General features: G+C 39.1%; 1 protein-coding gene across 1 annotated transcript in view; it reads left to right on the forward strand.

Annotated features, from left to right (window-relative positions):
• Window positions 1-5,967: 5,967 nt before the first annotated feature.
• LOC539323 (protocadherin-23) overlaps window positions 5,968-27,093 on the forward strand; it is a gene marked incomplete at its 5' end in the record, with an annotated part of 135,956 nt that continues 114,830 nt past the window's right edge. Inside the window, 7 exons of the mRNA XM_059876472.1 lie at window positions 5,968-6,256; window positions 9,825-10,841; window positions 12,469-12,615; window positions 13,502-13,689; window positions 16,550-16,649; window positions 22,626-22,783; window positions 23,857-24,700. Of these exons, the coding sequence (XP_059732455.1) occupies window positions 5,968-6,256; window positions 9,825-10,841; window positions 12,469-12,615; window positions 13,502-13,689; window positions 16,550-16,649; window positions 22,626-22,783; window positions 23,857-24,700 (2,743 nt within the window). The remainder of the gene's footprint in view (window positions 6,257-9,824; window positions 10,842-12,468; window positions 12,616-13,501; window positions 13,690-16,549; window positions 16,650-22,625; window positions 22,784-23,856; window positions 24,701-27,093) is intronic.

Below are 27,093 nucleotides of genomic sequence, written 5' to 3' on the forward strand. Positions count from 1 at the left end.
CATTGTATATTCTTGCCTCCTTTGTCAAAGATAAGTTGTCCATAGGTGTATGGATTTATCTCTGGGCTTTCTATTTTGTTCCATTGATCTATATTTCTGTCTTTGTGCCAGTACCATACTGTCTTGATGACTGTGGCTTGTAGTAGAGCCTGAAGTCAAGCAGGTTGATTCCTTCAGTTCCATTCTTCTTTCTCAAGATTGCTTTGGCTATTAGAGGTTTTTTGTATTTCCATACAAATTGTGAAATTATTTGTTCTAGCTCTGTGAAGAATACCGTTGGTAGCTTGATAGGGATTGCATTGAATCTATAAATTACTTGGGTAGTATACTCATTTTCACTATATTGAGTTTTCCAATCCATGAACATGGTATATTTCTCCATCTATTAGTGTCCTCTTTGATTTCTTTCACCAGTGTTTTATAGTTTTCTATATATAGGTCTTTAGTTTCTTTAGGTAGATATATTCCTAAGTATTTTCATTGCAATGGTGAATGGAATTGTTTCCTTAATTTCTCTTTCTATTTTCTCATTATTAATGTATAGGAATGCAAGGGATTTCTGTGTGTTGATTTTATATCCTGCAACTTTACTATATTCATTGATTAGTTCTAGTAATGTCCTGGTGGAGTCTTTAGGGTTTTCTATGTAGAGGATCATGTCATCTGCAAACAGTGAGAGTTTTACTTCTTCTTTTACAGTTTGGATTCCTTTTATTTCCTTTTCTGCTCTGATTGCTGTGGCCAAAACTTCCAAAACTATGTTGAATAGTAATGGTGAAAGTGGGCACCCTCTTCTTCCTGACTTTAGGGGAAATGCTTTCAATTTTTCACCATTGAGGATAATGTTTGCTGTGGGTTTGTCATACATAGCTTTTATTATGTTGAGGTATGTTTCTTCTATTCCTACTTTCTGGAGAGTTTTTATCATAAATAGATGTTGAATTTTGTCAAAGGCTTTCTCTGTATCTATTGAGATAATCATATGTTTTTTATTTTTCAATTTGATAATGTGGTGTATTACATTGATTGATTTGTGGATATTGAAGAATCCTTGCATCCCTGGGATAAAGCCCACTTGGTCATGGTGTATGATCTTTTTAATGTGTTGTTGGATTCTGATTGCTCTAATTTTGTTTAGGATTTTTGCATCTATGTTCATCAGTGATATTGGCCTGTAGTTTTCTTTTTTTGTGGCATCTTCGTCAGGTTTTGGTATTAGGGTGATGGTGGCCTCATAGAATGGGTTTGGAAGTTTACCTTCCTCTGCAATTTTCTGGGAGAGTTTGAGTAGGATAGGTGTTGTTAGCTCTTCTCTAAATTTTTGGTAGAATTCAGCTGTGAAGCCGTCTGGACCTGGGCTTTTGTTTGCTGGAAGATTTCTGATTACAGTTTCAATTTCCATGCTTGTGATGGGTCTGTTAAGATTTTCTATTTCTTCCTGGTCCAGTTTTTAAAAGTTGTACTTTTCTAAGAATTCGTCCATTTCTTCCACGTTGTCCATTTTATTGGCATGTAATTGCTGATAGTAGTCTCTTATGATCCTTTGTATTTCTGTGTTGTCTGTTGTGATCTCTCCATTTTCATTTCTAATTTTATTGATTTGATTTTTCTCCCTCTGTTTATTGGTGAGTCCGGCTAATGGTTTGTGAATTTTGTATATCCTTTCAAAGAACCAGCTTTTGGCTTTGTTGATTTTTGCTATGGTCTCTTTTGTTTCTTTTGCATTTATTTCTGCCCTAATTTTAAAGATTTCTTTCCTTCTACTAACCCTGGGGTTCTTCATTTCTTCCTTTTCTAGTTGCTTTAGGTGTAGAGTTAGGTTATTTATTTCTTTTTTCTTGTTTCTTGAGGTATGCCTGTATTGCTATGAACTTTCCCCTTAGGACTGCTTTTACAGTGTCCCACAGGTTTGGGGTTGTTGTGTTTTCATTTTCTATGAAATGAAATGTTGTGTTTCATTAGTTTCTATGCATATTTTGATTTATTTTTTAATTTCTTCTGTGATTTGTTGGTTATTCAGGAGCGTGTTGTTTAGCCTCCATATGTTGGAACTTTTAATAGTTTTTCTCCTGTAATTGAGATCTAATCTTACTACATTGTGGTCAGAAAAGATGCTTGGAATGATTTCAATTTTTTTGAATTTACCAAGGCTAGATTTATGGCCCAGGCTGTGATCTATCCTGGAGAAGGTTCTGTGTGCACTTGAGAAAAAGGTGAAATTCATTGTTTTGGAGTGAAATGTCCTATAGATATCAATTAGGTCTAACTGGTCTATTGTATCATTTAAAGTTTGTGTTTCCTTGTTAATTTTCTGTTTAGTTGATCTATCCATAGGTGTGAGTGGGGTATTAAAGTCTCCCACTATTATTGTGTTATTGTTAATTTCCCCTTTCATACTTGTTAGCATTTGTCTTACATATTGTGGTGCTCCTATGTTGGGTGCATATATATTTATAATTGTTATATCTTCTTCGATTGATCCTTTGATCATTATATAGTGTCCTTCTTTGTCTCTTTTCACAGCCTTTGTTTTAAAGTCTTTTATCTGATGTGAGTATTGCTACTTCTGCTTTCTTTTGGTCTCTATTTGCATGGAAAATCTTTTTCCAGCCCTTCACTTTCAGTCTGTATGTGTCCCCTGTTTTGAAGTGGGTCTCTTGTAGACAACATATATAGGGGTCTTGTTTTTAGCCAGTCTTTGTCTTTTGGGTGGGGCATTCAACCCATTTATGTTTAAGGTAATTATTGAGAAGTATGATCCTGTTGAGATTTACTTTATTGTTTTGGGTTCGAGTTTATACACCCTTTTTGTGTTTCCTGTCTAGAGACTATCCTTTAGCATTTGTTGGAGAGCTGGTTTGGTGGTGCTGAATTCTCTCAGCTTTTGCTTGTCTGTAAAGCTTTTGATTTCTCCTTCATATTTGAACGAGATCCTTGCTGGGTACAGTAATCTGGGCTGTAGGTTATTTTCTTTCATCACTTTAAGTATGTCTTGCCATTCCCTCCTGGCTTGAAGAGTTTCTATTGAAAGATCAGCTGTTATCCTTATGGGAATTCCCTTGTGTGTTATTTGTTGTTTTTCCCTTGCTGCTTTTAATATTTGTTCTTTGTGTTTGATCTTTGTTAATTTGATTAATATGTGTCTTGGGGTGTTTCACCTTGGGTTTATCCTGTTTGGGACTCTCTGGGTTTCTTGGACTTGGGTGATTATTTCCTTCCCCATTTTAGGGAAGTTTTCAACTATTATCTCAAGTATTTTCTCATGGTCTTTCTTTTGTCTTCTTCTTCTGGGACTCCTATGATTTGAATGTTGTAGCGTTTAATATTGTCCTGGAGGTCTCTGAGATTGTCCTCATTTCTTTTAATTCGTTTTTCTTTTTTTCACTCTGATTCATTTATTTCTACCATTCTATCTTCTAATTCACTAATCCTATCTTCTGCCTCTGTTATTCTACTATTTGTTGCCTCCAGAGTGTTTTTGATCTCATTTATTGCATTATTCATTATATATTGACTCTTTTAAATTTCTTCTGGGTCCTTGTTAAACCTTTCTTGCATCTTCTCAATCCTTGTCTCCAGGCTATTTATCTGTGATTCCATTTTGATTTCAAGATTTTGGATCATTTTCATTATCATTATTCAGAATTCTTTATCAAGTAGATTCCCTATCTCTTCCTCTTTTGTTTGGTTTGGTGGGCATTTATCCTGTTCCTTTACCTGCTGGGTATTCCTCTGTCTCTTCATCTTGTTTAAATTGCTGAGTTTGGGGTGTCCTTTCTGTATTCTGGCAATTTGTGGAGTTCTCTTTATTGTGGCATTTCCTTGCTGTGTGTGGGTTTGTACAGGTGGCTTGTCAAGGTTTCTTGGTTAGGGAAGCTTGTGTCGGTGTTCAAATGATTGGTTTTCTCAGCACTACTGGATCTCTCCTCAACTTAACCATTTACACCTTCTTCTCTGTGTATACACCTAAATTATCCTCATGCTTTTGTCAGGTCGGTTTATTTTTCTTCCTTGATTCTTGCCTCATTGCAACAAAAATTTGGAACAGTAGTCTAAAGGGTTTAAAACAACAGACAAGTTATAGCTCAGTTCACCTCAAGCAGATAAATCTTTTGTTAGACAGACATTCCCATGATATGGGAGCAGGCTGACCTCAAAAGAGTTTTCTTTTTCCCTGTTGCTGCTGCTGCTGCTAAGTTGCTTCAGTCGTGTCCAACTCTGTGCAACCCCATAGACGGTGGCCCACCAGGCTCCTCTGTCCCTGGGATTCTCCAGGCAAGAGCACTGGAGTGGGTTGCCATTTCCTCCTCCAGTGCATGAAAGTGAAAAGTCAAAGTGAAGTCACTCAGTCATATCCGACTCTTAGTGACCCCATGGACTGCAGTCTACCACGCTCCTCCGTCCATGGGATTTTCCAGGCAAGAGCACTGGAGTGGGTTGCCATTTCCTCCTCCAGTGCATGAAAGTGAAAAGTCAAAGTGAAGTCACTCAGTCATATCCGACTCTTAGTGACCCCATGGACTGCAGTCTACCACGCTCCTCCGTCCATGGGATTTTCCAGGCAAGAGTACTGGAGTGGGGTTGCCATTTTTCCCTGTTAGTTTCCCCTTTTTTATACTTCATGTTTCCTCCTTTGGGTTATGCTTTGTGCAAAATAGGGTTTGTGCCTACTACCAGTCAATGAAAGGGAATGCAAATGAGCATACACTCAAAGCCAATTGACAATTGCAAGTTATATAATAGCAGGCTGTGTTGTTTATATCTTCCCATAATTCAGTCTTTGTTATAATCAGATGTAGAATATTTGTGAGCCCTTGGTTGGCCCTTAGTTGCCTAAGGTTACCTGGAAAAGCCCCTGTGGTAAGTTTGTATCACTGTGTGTCTAGAGTATATGTGCAGGGGTTGGAAAAGTCTCTATGGTTATTTTTGTAGCATATCTGTGAGCTTGTATCCCTTTCAGCCAGCAACCCATGGTTGCTCATGCCTAACTTCCTACCTAACAGTTTTAATGTTTCTTGAAGTTTTCTTCCCCACATCCATTAATATTTTATTCTCTCACTAACAAAGAGAATGGAGTTCCCTGAAAAAGAGCTGCTCTCTGGTCTTGCTATGGCAGATACCCCAGAAGATAAGACTCCAGCCTCATCTGTGGCTTTAAGTTCTGGTGCCTGGGCAGATGGTGATCACCTGACAACCTGGCATTAGCCTAGACTACACTGGGTTATGAGATGTACTCTGCTTGTCCCTCATCCCGGGCTGCAGATATGATAGTAAGGCCTTGGGAAGGCAACAGTTTGTTTTTTCCTAGTTAACTGATGTATTTCCAAGATGACTTAAAGTTTAAGCTCTAGGAAATATTGCTTACTTGGTGGAATTTGGACCATCATTTTGCAAATATTCTCAAGTTCTTTGATTGGAAAGTGGATGTATTAGGGCTCCCCAGAGAAATGGAACTAAAAGGACATATATAAATATGAAGATGTGTATATGTGTGTGTGTGTGTGTGTGTGTGTGTACATTTATTGAAGGAATTGGGCCTGTGATTATAGAGATTACACAGATTAACAGGCCCCCAGATCTGCAGGTGAGCTGATAAACTCAAGACCTGCTGAACCCACGGTGTAGCTCAAGGCTGAGGCTGGCAGTCTCAAGACTCAGGAAGAGCCAGGAAGTCTAGGTTCAATTCAAAAGGAAAGGAAAACAGGCACTGTGCCAAGCTGAAGGTAGTCAGGCAAGAGGGATCTCATCTATTTGGGGGCGGACCAGCCCTTTTGTTCTAGTTAGACCTTCATGTGACTGGATAAGGCCTGTTCACAGCAGGGAAGCCAATCTGTTTGACTCAGTCACACCCAAAAATACCCTCACAGACACATGCAGAGTAATGTTTTACCGAATACTGAGCACAACGTGGCCCACTCCAGTAGCAGCCATAACAGTAGCATTAGCAGGCCAGTGTAATGTTGCTTGTACATATTTATTGCATGTTATCTGCCTTTTAATTCTCTCTTTCTCCTATCAGGGATTATTTACTTAACATCAACTCTTAGTCATTTGGAATCCACCACACTTCTGCTGATGGTCTGTGCTCGAGATGGTGGTGGGCTCACATCTGTCACTAATGCTGAAGTCACCATACACATTCTCCAGACGACTCTGGCACCTGCTGAATTTGAAAGGCCTAAGTACACTTTCTCTGTTTATGAAGATGTGCCTGAAGACAGTCCTGTGGGAACAGTGAAAGCTAAAGAGTCCTTGAGTAAGTACTTATGTCTTATGCTACATTGAAACCCATTATTGGAACATTTTCTGATCATAGCAAACGCCCTCTTCCAAAAACACAAGAAACGACTGTACACAATGGACATCACCAGATGGTCAGTACCGAAATCAGATTGATTATATTCTTTGGAGCTGAATATGGAGAAGTTCTATACAGGCAGTAAAAACAAGACCAGAAGCTGATTGTGGCTCAGATCATGAACTCCTTATTGCCAAATCCAGACTTAAATTGAAGAAAGTAGAGAAAACAACTAGGCCATTCAGGTATGTCCTAAATCATACCTAAATTAGGTATGACCTTACAATTATACGGTGGAAGGGACAAATAGATTCAAGGGATTAGATCTGATAGACAGAATGCCTGAAGAACTAACTATGGATGGAGGTTTGTAACACTGTACAGGAGACAGTGATCAATACCATCCACAAGAAAAAGAAATGCAAAAAGACAAAATGGATGTCTGAAGAGGCCTTACAAATAGCTATGAGAAGAAGAGAAGCGAAAGGCAAAGGAGAAAAGGAAAGATATACCCATCTGAATGCAGAGTTCCAAAGAATAGCAAGGAAAGGTAAGAAAGCCTTCCTAAGTTAACAATGCAAATAAATAGAGGAAAACAATAAAATGGGAAAGACTAGAGATCTCTTGAAGAAAATTAGGGATACCAAGGGAAACTTTCATTCAAAGATGGGCTCAATGAAGGACAGAAATGGTATGGACCTAACAGAAGCAGAAGCTATTAAGAAGAGGTGGCTAGAATACACAGAACAACTATACAAAAAGATCTTAATGACCCAGATAACCACAATAGTGTGATCACTAACCTAGAGCCAGACATCCTGGAGTGCGAAGTCAAGTCAACCTTAAGAAGCATCACTATGAACAAAGACAGTAGAGGTGATGGAATTCCAATTGAGCTGTTTCAAATCCTAAAAGATGATGCTGTGAAAGTGCTGCACACAGTATGCCAGCAAATTTGAAAAACTCAGCAGTGACCACAGAACTGGAAAAGGTCAGTTTTCATTCCAATCCTAAAGAAGAGCATTGCCAAAGAATGTTCAGACTACTGCACAATTGCACTCATTTCACATGCTAGCAAGGTAATGCTCAAAATCCTCCAAGCTAGGTTTCAACAGTACATGAACTGAGAATTTCCACATGTACAAGCTGGATTTAGAAAAGGCAGAGGAACCAGTGATCAAATTGCCAATATTGTTGGATCATAGAAAAAGCAAGAAAATTCCAGAAAAACATCTACTTCTTCTTCATTGACTACACTAAAATCTTGACTGTATGGATCACAGCAAACTGGAAAATTCTAAAACAGATGGGAATACCGACCATCTTACCTGCCTCCTGAGAAATCTGTATGCAGGTCTAGAAACAACAGATAGAACCAGACATGGAACAATGGACTGATTAAAAATTGGAAAAGGAGTATGTCAAGGCTGTATATTGTTCCTCCGCTTATTTAACTTCTATGCAGAGTACATTATGTGAAATGCTGGGCTGGTTAAAACACAAGCTGGAATCAAGATTGCCAGGAGAAATTATAAGCTCAGATGTACAGTTGATACCACCCTTGGCAGAAAGCAGAGAGGAACTAAAGAGCCTCTCTGTAAAGTTGAGAGAGGAGAGTGAAAAAGCTGGTTTAAAACTCAACATTCAAAAAACGAAGATCACAGTATCTGGTCCCATCACATAGATGGGGAAACAATGGAAACAGTGACAGATTGTATTTCTGGGAGCTCTAAAATCACTGTGGATGGTGACTGCAGCCCTGAAATTAAAAGACTCTTGCTCCTTGGAAGAAAAGTTATGACAGCCTTAGACAGCATATTAGAAAGCAGAGACATTACTTTTCCAACAAAGATCTGTATAGTCAAAGCTATGGCTTTTCCAGTAGTCATATATGGATGTGAGAGTTAGACCATAAAGAATGCTTATCACCAAAGAATTGGTGCTTTTGAATTGTGGTGTTGGAGAAGGGTCTTGAGAGTCTCTTGGGCCACAAGGAGATCAAACCAGTCAATCCTAAAGGAAATCAATCCTGAATATTCATTGGAAGGACTGATTTGAATCTGAAGTTCCAATACTTTGGTCACCTGATGCAAAGAGCAGACTCATTGAAAAAGACCCTGATGCTGGGAAAGATTGAAGGCAGGAGAAGTGGACAACAGAAGATAAGATGGTTGTATGACATCACTGACTCAATGGACATGAGTTTGAGCGAATTCCAAGAGATGGTGAAGGACAGGGAAGCCATGTATGCTGCAGTCCATGGAGTAGCAAAGAGTCGGCCAAACAATGCAGTGTTGAATAAATCTTACCTTTTCTCCATGGAAGAATTGAGACCATACAATCTATGGCTTACTCTTTGTTCTTTCAACATTATTTTTATCCTACTTTTTTAAATCACAAAAGTAATGGGTACTTTTAACCCACTGCATTTCACAGACACACAGACTTCAAAAAAATTTTATGAAAACACATCCAACTGTATTTGCTGTTCTACAACGACCTTCCCCCTATCCCCCTACTTCCCCAGTTTGTGTATTGAGGACCTTTTTCCAAGAAACTGGACATCATTCCATCTCATTTAAAAAAGTTGCCTAGTATTTCAACTTATATGTATAAAATATGCTTTATTTAAACATTTTCTTTTTGCTATCAATTTGAATGATTTACAGTTATTTTTTCTAGTAGAGGTTTCTCTGCAAGAAAAATTCCTAGAAGTGAATTACTTGTTCAAAGATTTTATCCTGCTCCCTAGTGAAAGTGTTAGTCCTTCAGTCATGTCTGACGCTTTGAGACCCCTTGGACTGTAGCCCACCAGGCTGCTCTGTTCATGGGACTCTCCAGGTAAGAATACTGGAGTGGGTTTCCATTCCCTTCTCCAGGGAATCTTCCTGTCCCAGGGATTGAACCCAGGTCTCCAGCATTGTAGATGAATTCTTTACTATCTGAGGCACCAGGGAAGCCCATCCTGCTCCCTAACCCTAAACCTAATCCATCGCCTCTTCTTTCCTTAACTTTTGGGGATGGTATTCGCCTTTTGTCAGTAGCTATTATAGAGAAGGGGCTTCCCTAGTGGCTCGGTTGGTAAAGAATCCATCTGCAATGCAGGAGTCTCCCTCCATACAAGAGACTTGGGTTAGACCCCTGGGTGGGGACTATCCCTTGGAGTAGGAAATACTTGACTTTGCTTCCTCAAATATAGGCATCCACATTATTTTCTGAATATCTTTCTGTTTTACTTAATTCAAGAAGAGGGAAGGAAGATGGTGAAACCTGTGGCTTTCTCCTTGTCCCGAGACAGTACTTTTGTCTACTGATACTTGAGAGACCATGTGTTCACTTACAACAGGGATTGGAGAGCGGAGGAAGACGTGCGACATTGCACAGCATTCTCCATGTATGTGATACACGTTAGTGCTTTCAGTTCTTAGTGTTCCTGGTAGGTATGTTCTTTTAGCCTAAAGTGATTGCCTTCTCTTTTAATTTCGTCCTTTCTTTCTTTTTTTTTTTTTTTTCTTTTTCTTTTCAGATTCCTCAGAGCCAGTTTTTTATAGGATCTCCTCTGGCAATCTGGACGGCACGTTCTCCATTCACCCATGGCTGGGCACCATTCGAACCCAGAAGCCTCTGGATCACGAAGCGCAGCCGGTGGTTGCGCTCACCGTCCAGGCACAGCTCGGCAGCTCCCCCGCCTGCAGCAGCACAGAGGTCAATATAACCATCATCGATGTCAATGACAACCCCCCGGTGTTTCCCAAAGCCTCCGATGAGGTTACAGTGTCTCAGAGCATGCTGCCTGGCACAGCCTTGTACCGTGCCCGCGCAGAAGACAAAGACAGCGGGCTCAACGGGCTCGTCCGCTACTCCATTGCGCGCCAAAGCCCGAGCCTCTTTTCCGTGGACGCTGGGCTCGGCGTGGTGTACCTCAACCGGAGCCTGTCTGGCGCTCAGCTGCAGGCGTGCACGCTGACCCTGGTGGCCCAGGACCTTGGCGTTCCTTCTCGGGCGTCCCTGCTGGTGCTGACAGTCATTATCGTGCGACAGGAGCGAAGCCCATCTTTGACGTTTGAGCATTTGGTCTATCAAGTGGAAGTGAGTGAGTCGCTCTCGCCAATGACCCCAGTTCTGCGCATCCGGGCCCGCCCACTGGGCCCGCAGGGTGCTCCCCCGCAGCTCGTGTACTGGTTGGAGCCCAGCACAGATTCCGCTGCGTTTGGAGTCCATCCTTTCACAGGTTGGATTTATTTGCGGCGACAGCTTGACTATGAATCCACACAAATGTATAATTTTAGAGTGTTTGCCTGGATCCCAGAGGACAAATTGTCACAAAATGCGAGCACTTCAGTAACTGTTCATGTCCTGGATGAGAATGACAATTCCCCTACCTTCTGGCACGATGTATTGTTTTTGAAAGTCCAGGAGAGTCCTATGCCCCAAGGGGTAATAGGCAAAATTACAGCAATTGACAGAGACTCCGGAAAGAATGGACAGCTATCATATTTCCTTTTGTCCGATGAAAAATTCTTCAAGATGAATCCTAATACAGGTAGCATTTTGTAGCTTGCACTTATTGCTTTAAAATTGGAATTGACAAAACCCAAATCTAAATTATAACACTAGTGCAAATATATAGTTAAAATTGCAGTTTTTAGTGAATACTTTACTTGATGACAGTATTGTGATTTTAAAGTGAAGTCAAAATTGAAAACAATTTTTCCTAGAATGATCCATGCTTCCTTGCCTCACACCCACATACTGCCTGTCCATACATGGTTCTCGTTTTGAATTAGAGCTACAGTGAGCACTGGACTGGATAAACTCTTGTGTAAAGTCGAATCTCTCCCACAATATTTTTTCACTTGTAGATGCCTTTAAATTTTTCAAATAATATTTTATAAAACATAAATGTCATCGATGGAGAACTAGAAAATCATACATTAATTAAATTTCAAAATTATTCATTTGATATATTTCCCCATTCTCATTTTTTTTTTTTTTCAAGGAACCATGGGGAATGGGCAAATATTTACCCATGAGGTTTTTTTTTCAAGTCTTAATTAAGTATACAAATTTTATTATATTTTAAATTTTATATAAATTTACAAGGACCTTAATTTCTGCAACTACCTACAAATTAACTGTGTTTATACTGCAACCATTTAGCTGCAGAAACTGAGACCTGCATAGCTCAAATAACATGCCCAAGGTCATGGGGCTAAAAAGAAGTGAGAAGGTTACCATTTTGTACATTTCCAAGAGGCACCATTCATGCTGAGGTCCTTATACATGTTGCCCTTTGCTCTATATATGTGTGTGTGTATGTGAGTTGCTCAGTCTGTGACCCATGGACTGTAATGGGACCCAATTTGAATTCAATTCTAATTACCTTCTAAGTGCCCACTGTGTGAGTTAGGAAAAGGTGCCCCTTCCTCCAGCAGATGGCGCTTTACCCCAGGACACAGGGCCTGCTGAGATGGCAAGCTGCATCTCAGATCCCATTCCCTCCTGAGCTGGGCGTCCCCAGCAGGGCACAAACTGCACTGCTGCCAGGATGGTCCTGCTTGCTCTTTACTTCCATGTGCTGAATAGTTCTCTTAGGTCTTCTGTTTCACTCAGCAATTTATTTTTTTGGAAATAAAATATACATTTGGTCCCCGCATGATCTTCTCTCTCCCACAGTCAGTTCAATGCCCAGATTCAGAAGACCAGGTGTCCACTCTTAGAATTGTTGCATGGCTAGAAGCAAGAAGCTTCATTTTAGGGCAGTTTCCTTACCTTGACTGCTGCTGCTGCTGCTGCTAAGTCGCTTCAGTCGTGTCCAACTCTGTGACCCCATAGATGGCAGCCCACCAGGTTCCCCCTTCCCTGGGATTCTCCAAGCAAGAACACTGGAGTGGGTTGCCATTTCCTTCTCCAATGCATGAAAGTAAAGAGTGAAAGTGAAGTCGCTCAGTCGTGTCCGACTCTTAGCGACCCCATGGACTGCAGCCTAAAAGGCTCCTCTGTCCATGGGATTTTCCAGGCAGGAGTACTGGAATGGGGTGCCATTGCCTTCTCCTTGACTAGAAGAGAGAATCCTGCCATGCTCCATGGCCTGCTCTGGGGGGTGAAGAGTTAAAGTGTATGAAGGGGCTTGGAAGTCTAGACACTCATAAGCTGTTCCTCTTCACCAGGGCTGGGCACGGTGTGGCAGTGCGGGGGTTGCGGGCACCCTCCCGAGTGTGGCCGGCACGAGTGCTCTCCGCATCCGAGGCTCCAGGCAGCCTTGGCAGCAGCCCTCTTCCTCAGAACCCTGCATGGCGCCCTCACGCCTGTCCTTGGCTGAGCCTCCCAGTCTTTCCAAATAGCTGCTACTTGTCAGTCACAGTTGGTTCATCAAGTGAAAGTCTGATATTCAGCATTTAGGGTTTTCTGAGAAGAATTATATTTTGGAACTTTAAAAATGCAGATGTTGTCTTTGTCATTTTTGTTAGAATCAAACAGTAAATACTTTATAAATACAGTTGACATAGTAAAGGGATATGTAAACACTGCATTTTAGCTTCACCAATTCAGCAACTTTTCCAAATATGAATTTTTTTGTTCCTGATTTCACTTTTTGTTTTTCACACGGTCATTTCATTTGGAGGACGAGGGAAAAAAAAAAAAAATCTTAGAAATGGCAATGTTAGGTAATAGTTTCTTCATGATTACTTTCTCACAAATTCATATTTTCATAGATAGTGAGGAAATTAATTCCTGGTGGAATTCTGCAGTGGGAGATGGCCCTTCGTAGTATGTAGAAGCATTTACAACTTTATGCCTGAGTTTGTGGGATGAAACATGAGGGACATAGTCTAGAAGACAGTTTTGAGCAAGAATATGCAAAATATGGTTTGTAAAGCATGAAATTATTTGGGAAGTCATTATGCTCACTATACATATATTTTGTGAGATAGTAATAAATAACTTTATACATTCTTTAGTTCAAATGGTTCATGGTAGATAATTTGAAATATAAAGAATGACAAATTGAAGATGACAGAAAAAACTTCAGAAAATTCTTTCAGCAGTGGAGCTGGATTATGAAGGAATGTGCTTTTGGAAGTTGTGCTCTTAGAGCTTTGTATCCGATTTTACTTTCTGGGCATTGGTCTGGATGGGGTTCTTAACACCGGAATTCTGGTACAAGTGGTGTCTTCTCTCACGCTGCTCTGTGCTCCTCAGGGGAGCTGATCAGCTGGGTGGCCCTGGATCACGAGCAGCGCGCGCACCACCAAGTGGCCGTCCTGGTGAGCGACCACGGCTCCCCTCCGCGCAGCGCCACCACGCTGGTGCATGTCTCAGTTACTGACATCAATGACAACAGGCCGTATTTCCCACAGTGCCTCGCTGGGAAGGAACTGTACGTCAAGGTATGTGGTATGCAGCATTTGTATTATTATTAGTTTTCAGCACCATCTTGTGGTCAAAAGAATGAACTTACCCAGTCAGTCGGTGTGGAAATGCATACATTTTTAGATTTAGAATTATCCACATGTCATAGAAACCTACAATTATTTTTTTAATTAATTAATTTACAGTATTGTGGTGGTTTTTGCCATACATTGACAGGAATCAGCCATGGGTGTAAATGTGTCCCCCATCCTGAACCCCCCTCCCACCTTCCTCCCCATCCTATCCCTCAAGCTCATCTGAGTGCACTGGCCCTGAGTGCCCTGTCTCATGCATCGAACCTGGACTGGTGATCTACTTCACATATGGTAATATACAAAAATAAACTCAAAATGGATTAAAGATCTAAATGTGAAACCTATAATTATTAGAAAAAAGAAAAGATATACCTATAGCTGATTCATGGCAGAAACCAACACAATACTGTAAAGCAATTGTCCTCCAATTAAAAAATTAATAAATTTTAAAAAGAAAATGCTTGTATGTTCTATTTGGGATCACACATTCAGTTGTTTCATGATAATGTGGTTCTGTCTGTTGTATGCAAACGTAACAGTACTTCATTATCAGTAGTGCTCAGACATGGATTTTTTTTTTTTTCAGTAATATTCATGCCTTTCTTTGTTTTAAAGCTCAACTGAAAACCATCTTTGAGCTGGTTAGTTGAAGACAGAACAATCTGTAGTTTTAAAGTGAAGGGTGCACGTGTGCTCAGATGCTCAGTCGTGTCCAACTCTTTGCGACTGATGTGCACCCAAAGATTGTAACATTTGATCTTTGCAGGTAAATGCAAAAACTTCTAATTACATTTATGTGATCTTATGTTTTTCATTTCCATATTTTTGTATGTTTTATAATGTACATAATAAATTAGCGTGTTAGTTCATGTAGATAATTGATAAATGTACCTTGAAGGTACTCATACTTCTTTTAAAATAAATGGGTTATATAAATAAAAAGTTTGGAAGCTATTGCTCTAAAATAATTAAACATTCAAATTAAGCTCAGATATGCATGTTGAAAAACACAAAAAAGGTATTGAGGAAGTTAATAACTTTAAACTCATCTTCCAAAATCATATTTAAAGAAAATTCTGCCATCTGTGGAGCATTTTGATACCGTCCTTATGATTTTATATTATTTCATTTTATGCATGACATGTGTACAGTGTGCTCAGTCGTTTTAGTCATGTCTGACTCTTTACGACCCTGTGGATAGTAGCCTGCCAGTTCCTCTGTCCATGGGATTTTCCAGGCAAGAATACTGGAGTGGGTTGCCTTGCCCTCCATCAAGGAGGTCTTCCTGACCCAGGGACTGAACCCACATCTCCTGCAGCTCTTGTGTTGTAGGAGGATTCTTTATCTGCTGAGCCATCAGGGAAGCCCCAAGTATGACATTTCACAGCTTAATTAGGCAATAGAACAGAAACTAGGAGTTCAGTTCCACATGTGTATTTCAGTATTCCAGGAAACCTTCTGTTAATTAATAAGATACCTTTCCTGAAATAATAGTCTGTGATTATCTTTAGCATGTTTCAAACCTTTAAAAATGCCCCTAGAAGGTGATGAATAAGAAGCTAGAATCCTTTTTGTTATTGTTCAGTCACTCAGTTGTGTCTGACTCTTAGGGACCCCATGGACTGCAGCACGCCAGGCTTCTCTGTCCTTCACCATCTCCTGGAGCTCACTCAAACTCACGTCCACTGAGTCAGTGATGCCATCCTACCATCTCGTCCTCTGTCGTCCCCTTCTCATCCTGCCTTCAATCTTTCCCAGAATCAGGGTCTTTTCTAATAAGTCAGCTCTTCACATCGGATGGCCAAAGTATTGGAGTTTCAGCTTCAGCACCAGTCCTTCCAATGAATATTCAGGACTGATCTCCTTGCAGTCCAAGGGACCCTCAAGAGTCTTCTCCAACACCACAGTTCAAAAGCATCAGTTCTTCAGCCCTCAGCCTTCTTTATGGTCCAATTTTCACATCCATACATGACTACTGAAAAAGCCATATCTTTGACTATATGCATCTTTGTTGGCAAAGTAGTGTCTCTGTTTTTTAATGTGCTGTCTAGGTTGGTCATAGCTTTTCTTTCAAGGAGCAAGCGTTTCTAATTTCATGACTGCAGTCACCATCTGCAGTGATTTTGGAGCCTAAGAAAATAAAGTCTGTCCCTGTTTCCATTGTTTCCCCATCTATTTGCCATGAAGTGATAGAACTGGATGCCATGATCTTCGTTTTTCGAATGCTGAGTTTTAAGCCAGCTTTTTCACTCTCCCGTTTCACCTCCATCAAGAGCCTCTTTAGTTCCTCTTCACTTTCTGCTATAAGGGTGATGTCATTTGCATATCTGAGGTTATTGATATTTCTCCCTGCAATCGTAATTCCAGATTGTGCTTCATCCAGTCCGGCATTTAGCATGATGTACTCTGCATATAAGTTAAATAAGTAGGGTGACAATATACAGCCTTGACATACACCTTTACCAATTTTGAACCAGTCCATTGTTCCATGTCTGGTTCTAACTGTTGCTTCTTGCATCAAAAATCTGAAATTTTGTAGTGAATTTTGTTTCCTTTTTTTCCTCTCAAAATTAGTTTAAATGCTGCAGATAATTTGTTCAAATTGAATGAAACATTTAAATATGTAATATGGATTCTTTTCATGGATTTACATTCATATAACCTTTATATGGTAGACATTTGAATTATGTGTGGGTTTAAAAGTAGTTTAAAAATTACAGGAGCATTGTGTTCTTTCAAGTTTCATCGATATTTCTTGTTTAAATTTTACCTACTAATTTCGCATTCTTTGTCTTAATGACAGGTTCTGGAAGGTCAGCCAGTAAATATGTTGGTTACAACTGTGTTTGCAAAGGATCTTGATGAGGGAAACAATGCAGAAGTTATATATTCGGTATCTTCAGGTAAAAGTTACTATTCATATAGGATTAAGAGCTTTTAGCATTTTCTCCACTGTCTACCAAACATCTGCCTCCTTCTGAGAAAATAGTTAATGCTGAAAATAACACCAAATTGCACACAAAATAACTTTGTTGTATTTTAGAATCACCTTTTTAAAAAAGAATTTTAAAGTTTAATGTAAAATCATACATTTTTTTCATGTCCTAAAGAGAAATCAACCAATCATCCACTTTAAATGAATAATTTTCAATAATCTAAAAATGCAAATCAGCTTTTATTGAGGAAAGCACTATTAATAATGTATAAAAAATGATATTGAGTATAAAGACATATAAAGACAGGGCTTCCCTGGTGGCTCAGATGGTAAAGAATCTGCCTGTAATGCAGGAGACCCAGATTCAATCCCTGAGTTGGGATGATCCCCTGGAGAAGGGAGTGGCTGCCCACTCCAGTATTTGTGCCTAGAGAATTCCATGGACAGAGGAGCGTGGTGGGCTGCCTAGTCCATGGGGTTGCAGAGAGTCAGACACAACTGAGTGACTAACACTTCCCCATAAAGACACATGATTATAAATACCAAGCACCTGTGAATCTCTATCAAAATTAAATATTTTTCAGGTCAGAGTCAATCATACTCAAAATATCACATATGTACACTCATGTATGTGTATGTGGGAATTTTACTGAGACAGGCTTATGTTTATGTTTTTCTTCGAGAATGCACAGGTGTTGCATTCCTGTGATTGGATCCAATGATTACCTTTAGCTGACATTGTTTCTTTATACGATTTTAAAAGGCATTTTTTGCTGTGTCATGTTTGATACAAACATAGAGAAGCAAGAGACAGCATTGCTTTTACCTGCAGATAAGTTAATTGCCTGCGTGGAAAACCCCAAATATGCTACAGGCAAACCATTGGAATCAATAGCATAAAAAAATTTCTGGGAGCAATGTCAATATACAAAAATCACTAGCATTTTAAAAACTAAGCAGGATTTCAAAGGTTTGATTCACTATAACAAAGAAAATCATAGGGTGTAGGGTCTGGCTTGCTTCAAAGATCATGAAGTTTAGGCTTCATGGTTCTTCCCTTGCTGGGGCTTCTCTGGGATGGAATATTGTCCTATTCTCTTTAAAGGAGGACCCACAAAGTAAATGTTTCCCTTCCAAATTAGAATCATCTTGATGAAAAGCATAGGGAGAGAAATTTCAGTAAAATATATTCAAGACCTTTGTGTAGAAAATTACAAAATATTGATGAAAAACCTGAAAACAGAAAGAAATGAGAATGCAAATCACGTTCATGCTTGGCAAGGGCGACAGAGGGCATTGTTCAGGGACAGTGAGCCTGCTGCAGAGAGACAGACACACACACACACAGGTTACACTATAATCCTCTGTGGTGCCATTATTTGGAAAGAAACACAACCAGCCTAGAACTTGTCCATGAATATATGGACTAGAGAGATACATCTCCACTTTAGAACAGAGGCTGTCCACAGGGAAGAAAAAGGGGAATGAAATTTGGAGGTATACACAGGTTCTCTGCTGTACTTATATTTTGTCATTTCTTTAAAACTTTTGAAGAAATATTGGGACTTTACCAACCTGGAAGTGTTTCCATGGATGGTCATCATATATTTCTGAAAGTTTGAAATGTTGATATTTAAAAAAAAAATAGTCTTTAATCTGGTACTTGGTACATAGCAATATAAAAATATGGTGTTGTCTATTATGTTATTCATACCCTTCCTTTAACTCCATCCAACTGCAAAATAGAAGCAACTACAAAATATAAGATAAAATAACAAGATAAAAATCAATATAATGGGAACATATATATCTTTGTTTACATATACACACACACACACACACACACACATATCTTTGTTTATATCCTATAAGAATGAAGTAAATGGATCAAAATATAGATATCAGAACCAGCAAATGTTACATAATGTCCTGCTCTATACTCTGACTTTCTTAAGGGCAGGAGTGCTTTTTTATTTGCCTTTATTTCCTCTATAACTAGTAAAGTGTCTGTTGTATCATAATGACTCATTGACAGCTGAATAAAAGAAAGAAAGAGAGTCATGACTGGCCCAGACTTTGAGTTTTTTGGATTGTTCGAAGTATTAAGATTTTATCAAATAATACAAATCTATTATTTAACAAACTAGAAAAAAAACCCTACCAAAATCAATTTGAATTAGAAATATCAATATGAACTTGTGACATCTTTTAGTTGTGTGTGTGTTCTCTGTCCACTGAAGATGGCCTAGAAAGAATGAGTGACCCAGAGGCAATGAGCAGAATACAACCTCCCAACACTGTGTTCCATGGAAGAAACCAGGAGTCCTTGGAGAAATGACTGACTCCAGGTCTCGGACAGGAAATCTTCAAGATGAGTCTGTAACATTTTGTTAAACCAAATACCAGGAGGCTGCTAAAGATGACTAGATCATATCAAAGACTTGGGAACCACCTTTGTGCGTGCGTGCTAAGTCACATCAGTCCTATCCGACTCTGCGCAACCTTGTGGACTATAGTCCATCAGGCTCCTCTCTCCATGGGATTCCCCAGGCAAGAATACTGGAGTGGGTTGCCATGCCCTTCTCCAGGGGATCTTCCCAACCCAGGGGTTGAACCCGTATCTCTTATGTCTCCTGCATTGGCAGACAGATTCTTTACCACTAGCGCCACCTGGGAAGCCCTGGGAACCACCTTTAAGAAGATTCTAACAAAGCTAGTGGAGGTGATGGAATTCCAGTTGAGCTATTTCAAATCCTGAAAGGTGATGCTGTGAAAGTGCTGCACTCCATATACCAGCAAATTTGGAAAACTCAGCAGTGGCCACAGGACTGGAAAAGGTCAGTTTTCATTCCAATTCCAAAGAAAGGCAATGCCAAAGAATGCTCAAACTACTGCACAATTGCACTCATCTCACACGCTAGTAAAGTAATGCTCAAAATTTTCCAAGCCAGGCTTCAGCAATATGTGAACCGTGAACTTCCAGATGTTCAAGCTGGTTTCAGAAAAGGCAGAGGAACCAGAGATCAAATTGCCAACATCCCTAGATCATGGAAAAAGCAAAAGAGTTCCAGAAAAAGATCTATTTCTGCTTTATTGACTATGCCAAAGCCTTTGAGTGTGTGGATCACAATAAACTGTGGAAAATTTTTCAAGGGATGGGAATACCAGACCACCTGACCTGCCTCTTGAGAAACCTATATGCAGATCAGGAAGCAATAGTTAGAACTGGACATGGAACAACACACTGGTTCCAAATAGGAAAAGGAGTACATCAAGGCTGCATATTGTCACCCTGCTTATTTAACTTAAATGCAGAGTACATCATGAAAAACGCTGGGCTGGAAGAAGCACAAGCTGGATTCAAGACTGCCGGGAGAAATATCAATAACCTCAGATATGCAGATGACACCACCTTATGGAAGAAAGTGAAGAGCAACTAAAAAGCCTATTGATGAAAATGAAAGAGGAGAGTGAAAAAGCTGGCTTAAAGCTCAACATTCAGAAAACTAAAATCATGGCATCTGGTCCCATCACTTCATGGGAAATAGATGGGGAAACAGTGTCAGACTTAATTTTTTGGGGCTCCAAAATCACTGCAGATGGTGATTGCAGCCATGAAATTAAAAGATTACTTCTTGGAAGGAAAGTTATAACCAACCTAGATAGCATATTCAAAAGCAGAGATATTACTTGGCCAACAAAGGTCGTCTAGTCAAGGTTATGGTTTTTCCAGTGGTCATGTATGGATGTGAGAGTTGGACAGTGAAGAAAGCTGAGCACCGAAGAATTGATGCTTTTGAACTGTGGTGTTGGAGAAGACTCTTGAGAGTCCCTTAGACTGCAAGGAGGTCCAACCAGTCCATCCTAGAGGAGATCAGTCCTGGGTGTTCATTGGAAGGACTGATGCTGAAGCTGAAACTCCAATACTTTGGCCACCTCATGTGAAGAGTTGATTCATTGGAAAAGTCCCTGAGTCTGGGAGGGATTGGGGCCAGGAGGAGAAGGGGACGACAGAGAATGAGATGGCTGGATGGCATCACTGACTCAATGCACATGAGTTTGAGTGAACTCTGGGAGTTGGTGATGGACAGGGAGGCCTGTTGTGCTGTGATTCATGGAGTCGCTAAGAGTTAGACATGACTGAGCGACTGAACTGAACTGAACTGAATGATAAGAGATGAAACAGTGTGAACATCATTAGGGGTAACAATGGCAATAGAGTTACCCATTTATAATGTGTTTAAATGTCTGTTTAACGATTCTTAAAACAAGCTAAACAAACCTTTAATGATCATAGTTGGAGTATTGAAGGATGTTAGTAAATCAATCCATTATTTTGAATACTGTTAAATAAAATTTTACTATCAAACATTTATCCTGAATTTTCGTATAATGAACTGCCCCAGTGGGTTACCAATAAACAGGTAAGAAGACGATTCTCTTGAGTAATACATTCCAGCCAATAAATGAAGATGGCATCTTAGACTCAGAATGTTATACTTTATAACATTTAGTGAATCATTAGTGGATCTAGGCTGTGTACCAACTGGTGCCCCCATCACAAAAAGAGACAATCAGACATGCGCCTCTGAAGGAAAACACAGCACAGCACTTCAAAAGCAGTCTTCCCCCTGAAATGAACCCGAATCTGATTAATTATCTACATCTACCTCCCAATTTAAGGAAACCATAGAGGACAGAAGAACATATTTAAGCTATATGTTGGTGATAAGCAACAGGCAAATCTAGACCATGGGAAGCTTCAGGATACATAGTCAATTCTTCAGCAGATGAGTTGCAAAATAAATAAAATAAATAAATGGATGACAGGAAGAGACAGACCAAAGAGATATGCGCATATGGAGTTTATGTTAAACCCAATTTGAATTGGCTAAGAAATATTTGAGACAGTTGGAAATTTTAAAAAATAACTAGAAATTTGATAATATGAAGGAATTACTACTAATTTAAATATATAATACTATAATTATATTTTTCCTTATCTTTTAGAGATGTGTGTTGAAAAATATGCAGAAGAAATGATACAATTTCTGAGATTTGCTTCAAGAGTAGACACGGAAGGGAAATATCTGAATGTCTAATAATATTAGCCATGAGTTAACAAATATTATTTTTTATCCTTTTCCATATGGTTCACTGTAGGATATTGAATATAACTGCCTTTGCCACACAGTAGGTCCTTGTTATTTGTCCATCCTTGTATGATGGCTTGCACCTGCCATCCCACGTCCGCCGAGCCCCTGCCCCGGCCCTGGCCCCCACAGCCTGCTCTCCGTGTCTGTGAGCCTGTTTCTGTCATAGTTCCGTTCACTTGTGTCACGCTGTAGATCTGACGTATAAGTGACATCAAATGGTATTTGTCTTTCTGTGTCTGACTTACTTCACTTTACGATGATCTCTAGGTCCATCCATCCTGCTGCAAATGGCATTATTTCGGTCTTTTTATGGCTGAGTGATATTCCATTGTGTATATAATCTGCATCTTTTTTACCTATTCTCCTGTCGATAGACATTTAGGTTGTTTCTGTATCCCGGCTATTGTGAATGGTGCTGCTATGAATATGGAAGTACATGTATCTTTTTGAATTATAGTTTTGTCAGGATATATTCCCAGGATTGGGGTTGCTGAATGATGTGGCACATAGGTTGATAAATACTGGAGCTAAGTGATAGGCATGTGAAAGTTCATTATATCATTGTCTAACTTTTAGTATGTGAAAATTTCCATAATAAAGTTTTTGTAATCTGTTGCATTTCTTGTCTATATTTTTCATATAATCCTTATGTTCATATTCTCACAGAGCTCTAAGGTAAATAAATCTCCCAAATGATCACAGATATATTTGTATTAATTAATTCTCTGTATTCTGCATTATTAACTAACATTAATTTCTTAATTTTGTGTGTGTGTGTGTGTGTGTAGAAGATAGTTCTGATCACTTCAAGATTGATGCCAACAGTGGTGAAATAAGAACAACTAGAGTACTTTCACGTGATTATGGACCTTCTTACAGGATGACTGTAATAGCCAGTGACCAGGGAGTGCCTCCTCTTCAAGGACAGGCAGTTATCAATATTCAGGTAATAGCTCACATCACACAAATGGGGGAAAATGCTCTGAAAGTTTTTTTTTTTACTTTATATACAAATGTATAGAGTGAAGATACTTTAAAAATGTGAATACTCCCTTTAAAGAGCATTGCAGATGTATGTGTACATTATATTAAGTGACTTTACTACTATTTGAGAAATGACTATATTTAAATAAATGTTTATTTTAACTTTGTAAATTACTGACAAGATACTTTCATCACTATGTGGGTATTTATACTACTTTTTAATGAAGAACAAAAAATATCTTTTCTTTTTTCCTAATTGCAGGGACCTGGCAAATTTGCAGAAGAAACATTTATAAACAAATGGCCAATAATAAATCACATAGTTTTTGTAACTGTTTTAAAAATTAGGAAGTCACTTGAGATCCATATTTTAAGGCTTCCCTTTAGTCATAATGAGCAAATGATTTGTGGGAAGTCTTGATAGTAGGAAAAAAATTACACCAACCCATCAATAACAAGATGACTATAGGAAGATTTTTTATTCAAACATACAATAATCAGTAATATTAACATAGATATGAATACTAATCAGGAATATATATCCCCAAGTATTCTGTTTCCAAAGTATATTAACTGACTAAGGATGTGTGATTTAGGAGAAAATTCTATCATAATATCTCAAGTCTCTAATTTCAGATAAACAGATACATGATTCTTAAATATATGCAGATGTTGTCATTAAGGAGACAAGGGTTTCTAGGATTTAGAGTAGTTTGTGGAACTAACTACCTTGGTTCTCATCTGTGGCCTCAGCAAACTATCATTGCATCCATTACAGCAAACGGGGAAGTAGAAAATCCTATACTTTCTTATCTCCTAGATATGATGCAATTTTTAATTTTCAGAGACATACTGGAATTAGGCAATAAAAGAAAAGACATTTTCTCATCAATTACTGTATATATATTTATTTGTAATATGTATGTATACATATCATGAATAGACGGAATTAGGGTCCAAAAGAATAGCAGCACCTGTGTTGATTAAATTATTAAAATACTACAAATAAACAGCTCCTTTTTATTCTTATTTCAGGTGATACCACTATCCAAAGGGAGAACTGTCATTTCTCAGAATATTAGACATTTAGTTATACCAGAAAACTTGAAGCCTACAAAAGTAATGAGCTTGATAAAGTCACCTGATCACCTTCAACGACAGCATGGTGGAAAGTTGCATTTTAGTATCGCTGCAGATGACAAGGATGGTCACTTTGAAGTGGACAGCTCAACAGGAGACTTGTTCCTCTCTAAGGAACTGGATTATGAAATGATGTCTCATTATCTTCTCAGGGTGGTAACTAAAGACCATAGCAGAAACCCTCCCGTGAATAGCACGGTCTTCCTGAGTGTTGCTGTGGAAGATCAGAATGACCATTCCCCATCTTTCCGGGAGGAGTTCATTGTGATAAGTGTACCAGAGAACACCCCTGTTGGCACTCTGGTGCACATCTTCAATGCCAAAGATGGTGATGGAAGTTTTTTGAACAGTAGAATACAATACTTCATTGAAGCCAACCACCCTGGAATGAATCCATTTCTCATCCACCCCTCATCTGGCACTTTGGTCACCACGTCTCCCCTTGACAGAGAGAGAGTTCCAACTGTTGTCCTGACAGTAACCGCATCGGACCAGGCTGTGAACGTGACGGACCGGCGATTGAGATCACTGATGGCGAAGGTAGTGATTCTGGATGTGAATGACCACAGTCCCACTTTTACATCTTTCCCCATCGCCCATGTCAGAGAGGATGCTACGGTGGGCTCCTTGGTGCATCACATAACTGCTCAAGATCCAGATGCAGGAAGGAATGGAAGAGTAACATTTAGCATCCTCTCAGGAAATGAAAACATGGCCTTTATGCTAGATGAGTCATCAGGTACCGTCTAAGTCACTGTTGATTACAGCCTGTGATTGCTTGCTTGCATTTATCCTTTCCATTTTCCTCTGTTATCAAATGATCTTCTCAAGATGCATATGCATTAAGGAAATTTGACTTGATTTACCATTTCACTTATACAGATGGTAGGCATAGAGGTTGTATTCAGGAAACCAACAGTAGTTGGCCTGTTTGTTAATATAGATCTCTGGTTTGTAGCTAGGTCACATTTCCTGGGGTGAACATTTTACAGTAGCCAACTTTTTTGCCCTCATTGTGTGTGTTCACAGGGTAGGAGGTATACCAAGATAGATCAAGGTAGAGCATGACTGGTCAACCATGTTAATCAAAGACTTTAGTATCAAAACATCTCTAAGATCATAGAAACATACCCTTGTAAATAGTTGGAAATCATGTGTTTTTAAATAGTTGGATTAATTTGGACATCAAGACCCTCAGTTTTCACAACTGAACCATTTTATTTTTGGTGGAAGCATTTATTCACTCTTCAGTACTCTGCAGAAATGACACTGACATTGTCACAAGACAGTGACACTCACTGTCACTGCTCTTATCTTGCTGTCACCATATTGCCAGATAATGTCTTCTAAAAGTTTTGATGTAGCTTGATGGACAGTTATATATACAAAGTGTCAACCTTGTAATACTGACATTTTCTCACCAGTTCACACACACACACACACACACATAATTGAATGAAATTCCTTCACCCTGATTTTCAGAAAATATTAAAGAGATGGACTACCATCTCATTCTCAAAATAAAGTCATTTCTGTATGAACAACAGGAAAAAATCTCAGACGTATACCATTTGGTCCAACTGTTAATAAGAACATTATTTGGAAGTGAGATTGAATGTGTAGGATTTGGAAGTCATGATTATAGTCTGGCTATGTACTGTTGGAAATTTTCATCAAAATATTTATTAAATCCTGTACATATGGTTCCATTCTGAGGCCTGCATGCACACTACCTAAAAGCCCAACTGACAGAGAGAGAGTCCAGACCTAGTTGCTGATTTCTGTTAGAGCTCGGGTCTCCAAGGATCTGTTTCAGCAATGCTTCAAATGCTTTCCAGAATGGCTAAGGAAGGTCCCTTTCAGGTTGTTAAAGAGGGTGGATAAAAATAGAATTGTGTCTCAGTAATATAGATATCATGAATCTTGAACAATTGCAGTGGCTGTTTTAGATCTTTTTAACATCATAAAAATGCTAATTACTGAATATACTCATATGAGATGGGCTATTTTTTCTCTCACAAGGTTCATATTTTTTTAAATCAAGACAAAGTAAGGTTTTCAATGGCTTTGTCTATGAAGTATAAAATGATAAGCAATTCTTGAGAAGCCATTTTATAAAATATGACTCAGTAAACCTCTTTAATTATTTGAAGAAATGCTCTTATAGGATAAACATGTGTTAGAGAAGCAAGTACCAATTCTAAAAGAAAAAATGTGACAGTTGGAATTATGTAACAAATATATGTATGCAAGTTTTTATAACACGTGGCTTATGTGAATTATGTACTTCAGTGGCAGTTGGATAGAGACATTTTATTTGTGAATTTTATTGTCCTAGTTGTAAAGTCTTTATTATTTTTTATTAATATGAAAGATAGTTAACTGAGAATAGTATAAAGAAACTGTAACTTTTTAACAAAAACTTAATGTCTTAAAGGATATAACCATAACTTTTTGTACCTTGGTCACATTTACACATGAAGTGTCCTTTGACATAAAGAGGGATACACAGAACCTTGTTATTCAGTTGCTAACTCATGTCCCACTCTTTGTGACCCTGTGGACTGCAGCACGCCAGACTGCTCTGTCCTTCATTGTCTTCTGGAGTTTGCTCAAACTCATGTTCATTGAGTCGGTGATGCCATCCAATCATCTCATCTTCTGTCGCTCCCTTCTCCTCATGCCCTCAATCTTTCCCAGCATCAGTCTTTTCTGATGAGTTGGCTCTTTGCATCAGATGGCCAAAGTATTGGAGCTTCAGCTTCACTATCAGTCCTTCCAATGAATACTTAGGGTTGTTTTTCTTTAGGATTAACTGCTTTGATCTTGCAGTCCAAGAAACTCTGAAGAGTCTTCTCCAGCACCATGGTTCAAAAGCATCAGTTCTCCAGTGCTCAGCCTTCCTTATGGTCCAGCTTTTACATCCATACATGACTACTAGAAAAACCATAGCTTTAACCATATGGACCTTTGTTGGCAAAGTGATGTCTCTGCTTTCTAATATGCTGTCTAGGTTTGTCAGAGTTTTTTCTTCCAGGAAGCAAGCCTTTCTTTAATTTCATGGCTGCAGTCACTGTCTGCAGTGATTTTGGAGCTCAAGAAAGTAAAATCCGTCACTGTTTCCACTTCTAC

This window comes from Bos taurus, chromosome 17 (genome assembly GCF_002263795.3).
Source record: "Bos taurus isolate L1 Dominette 01449 registration number 42190680 breed Hereford chromosome 17, ARS-UCD2.0, whole genome shotgun sequence".
NCBI classification, from domain to species: Eukaryota; Metazoa; Chordata; class Mammalia; order Artiodactyla; family Bovidae; genus Bos; species Bos taurus.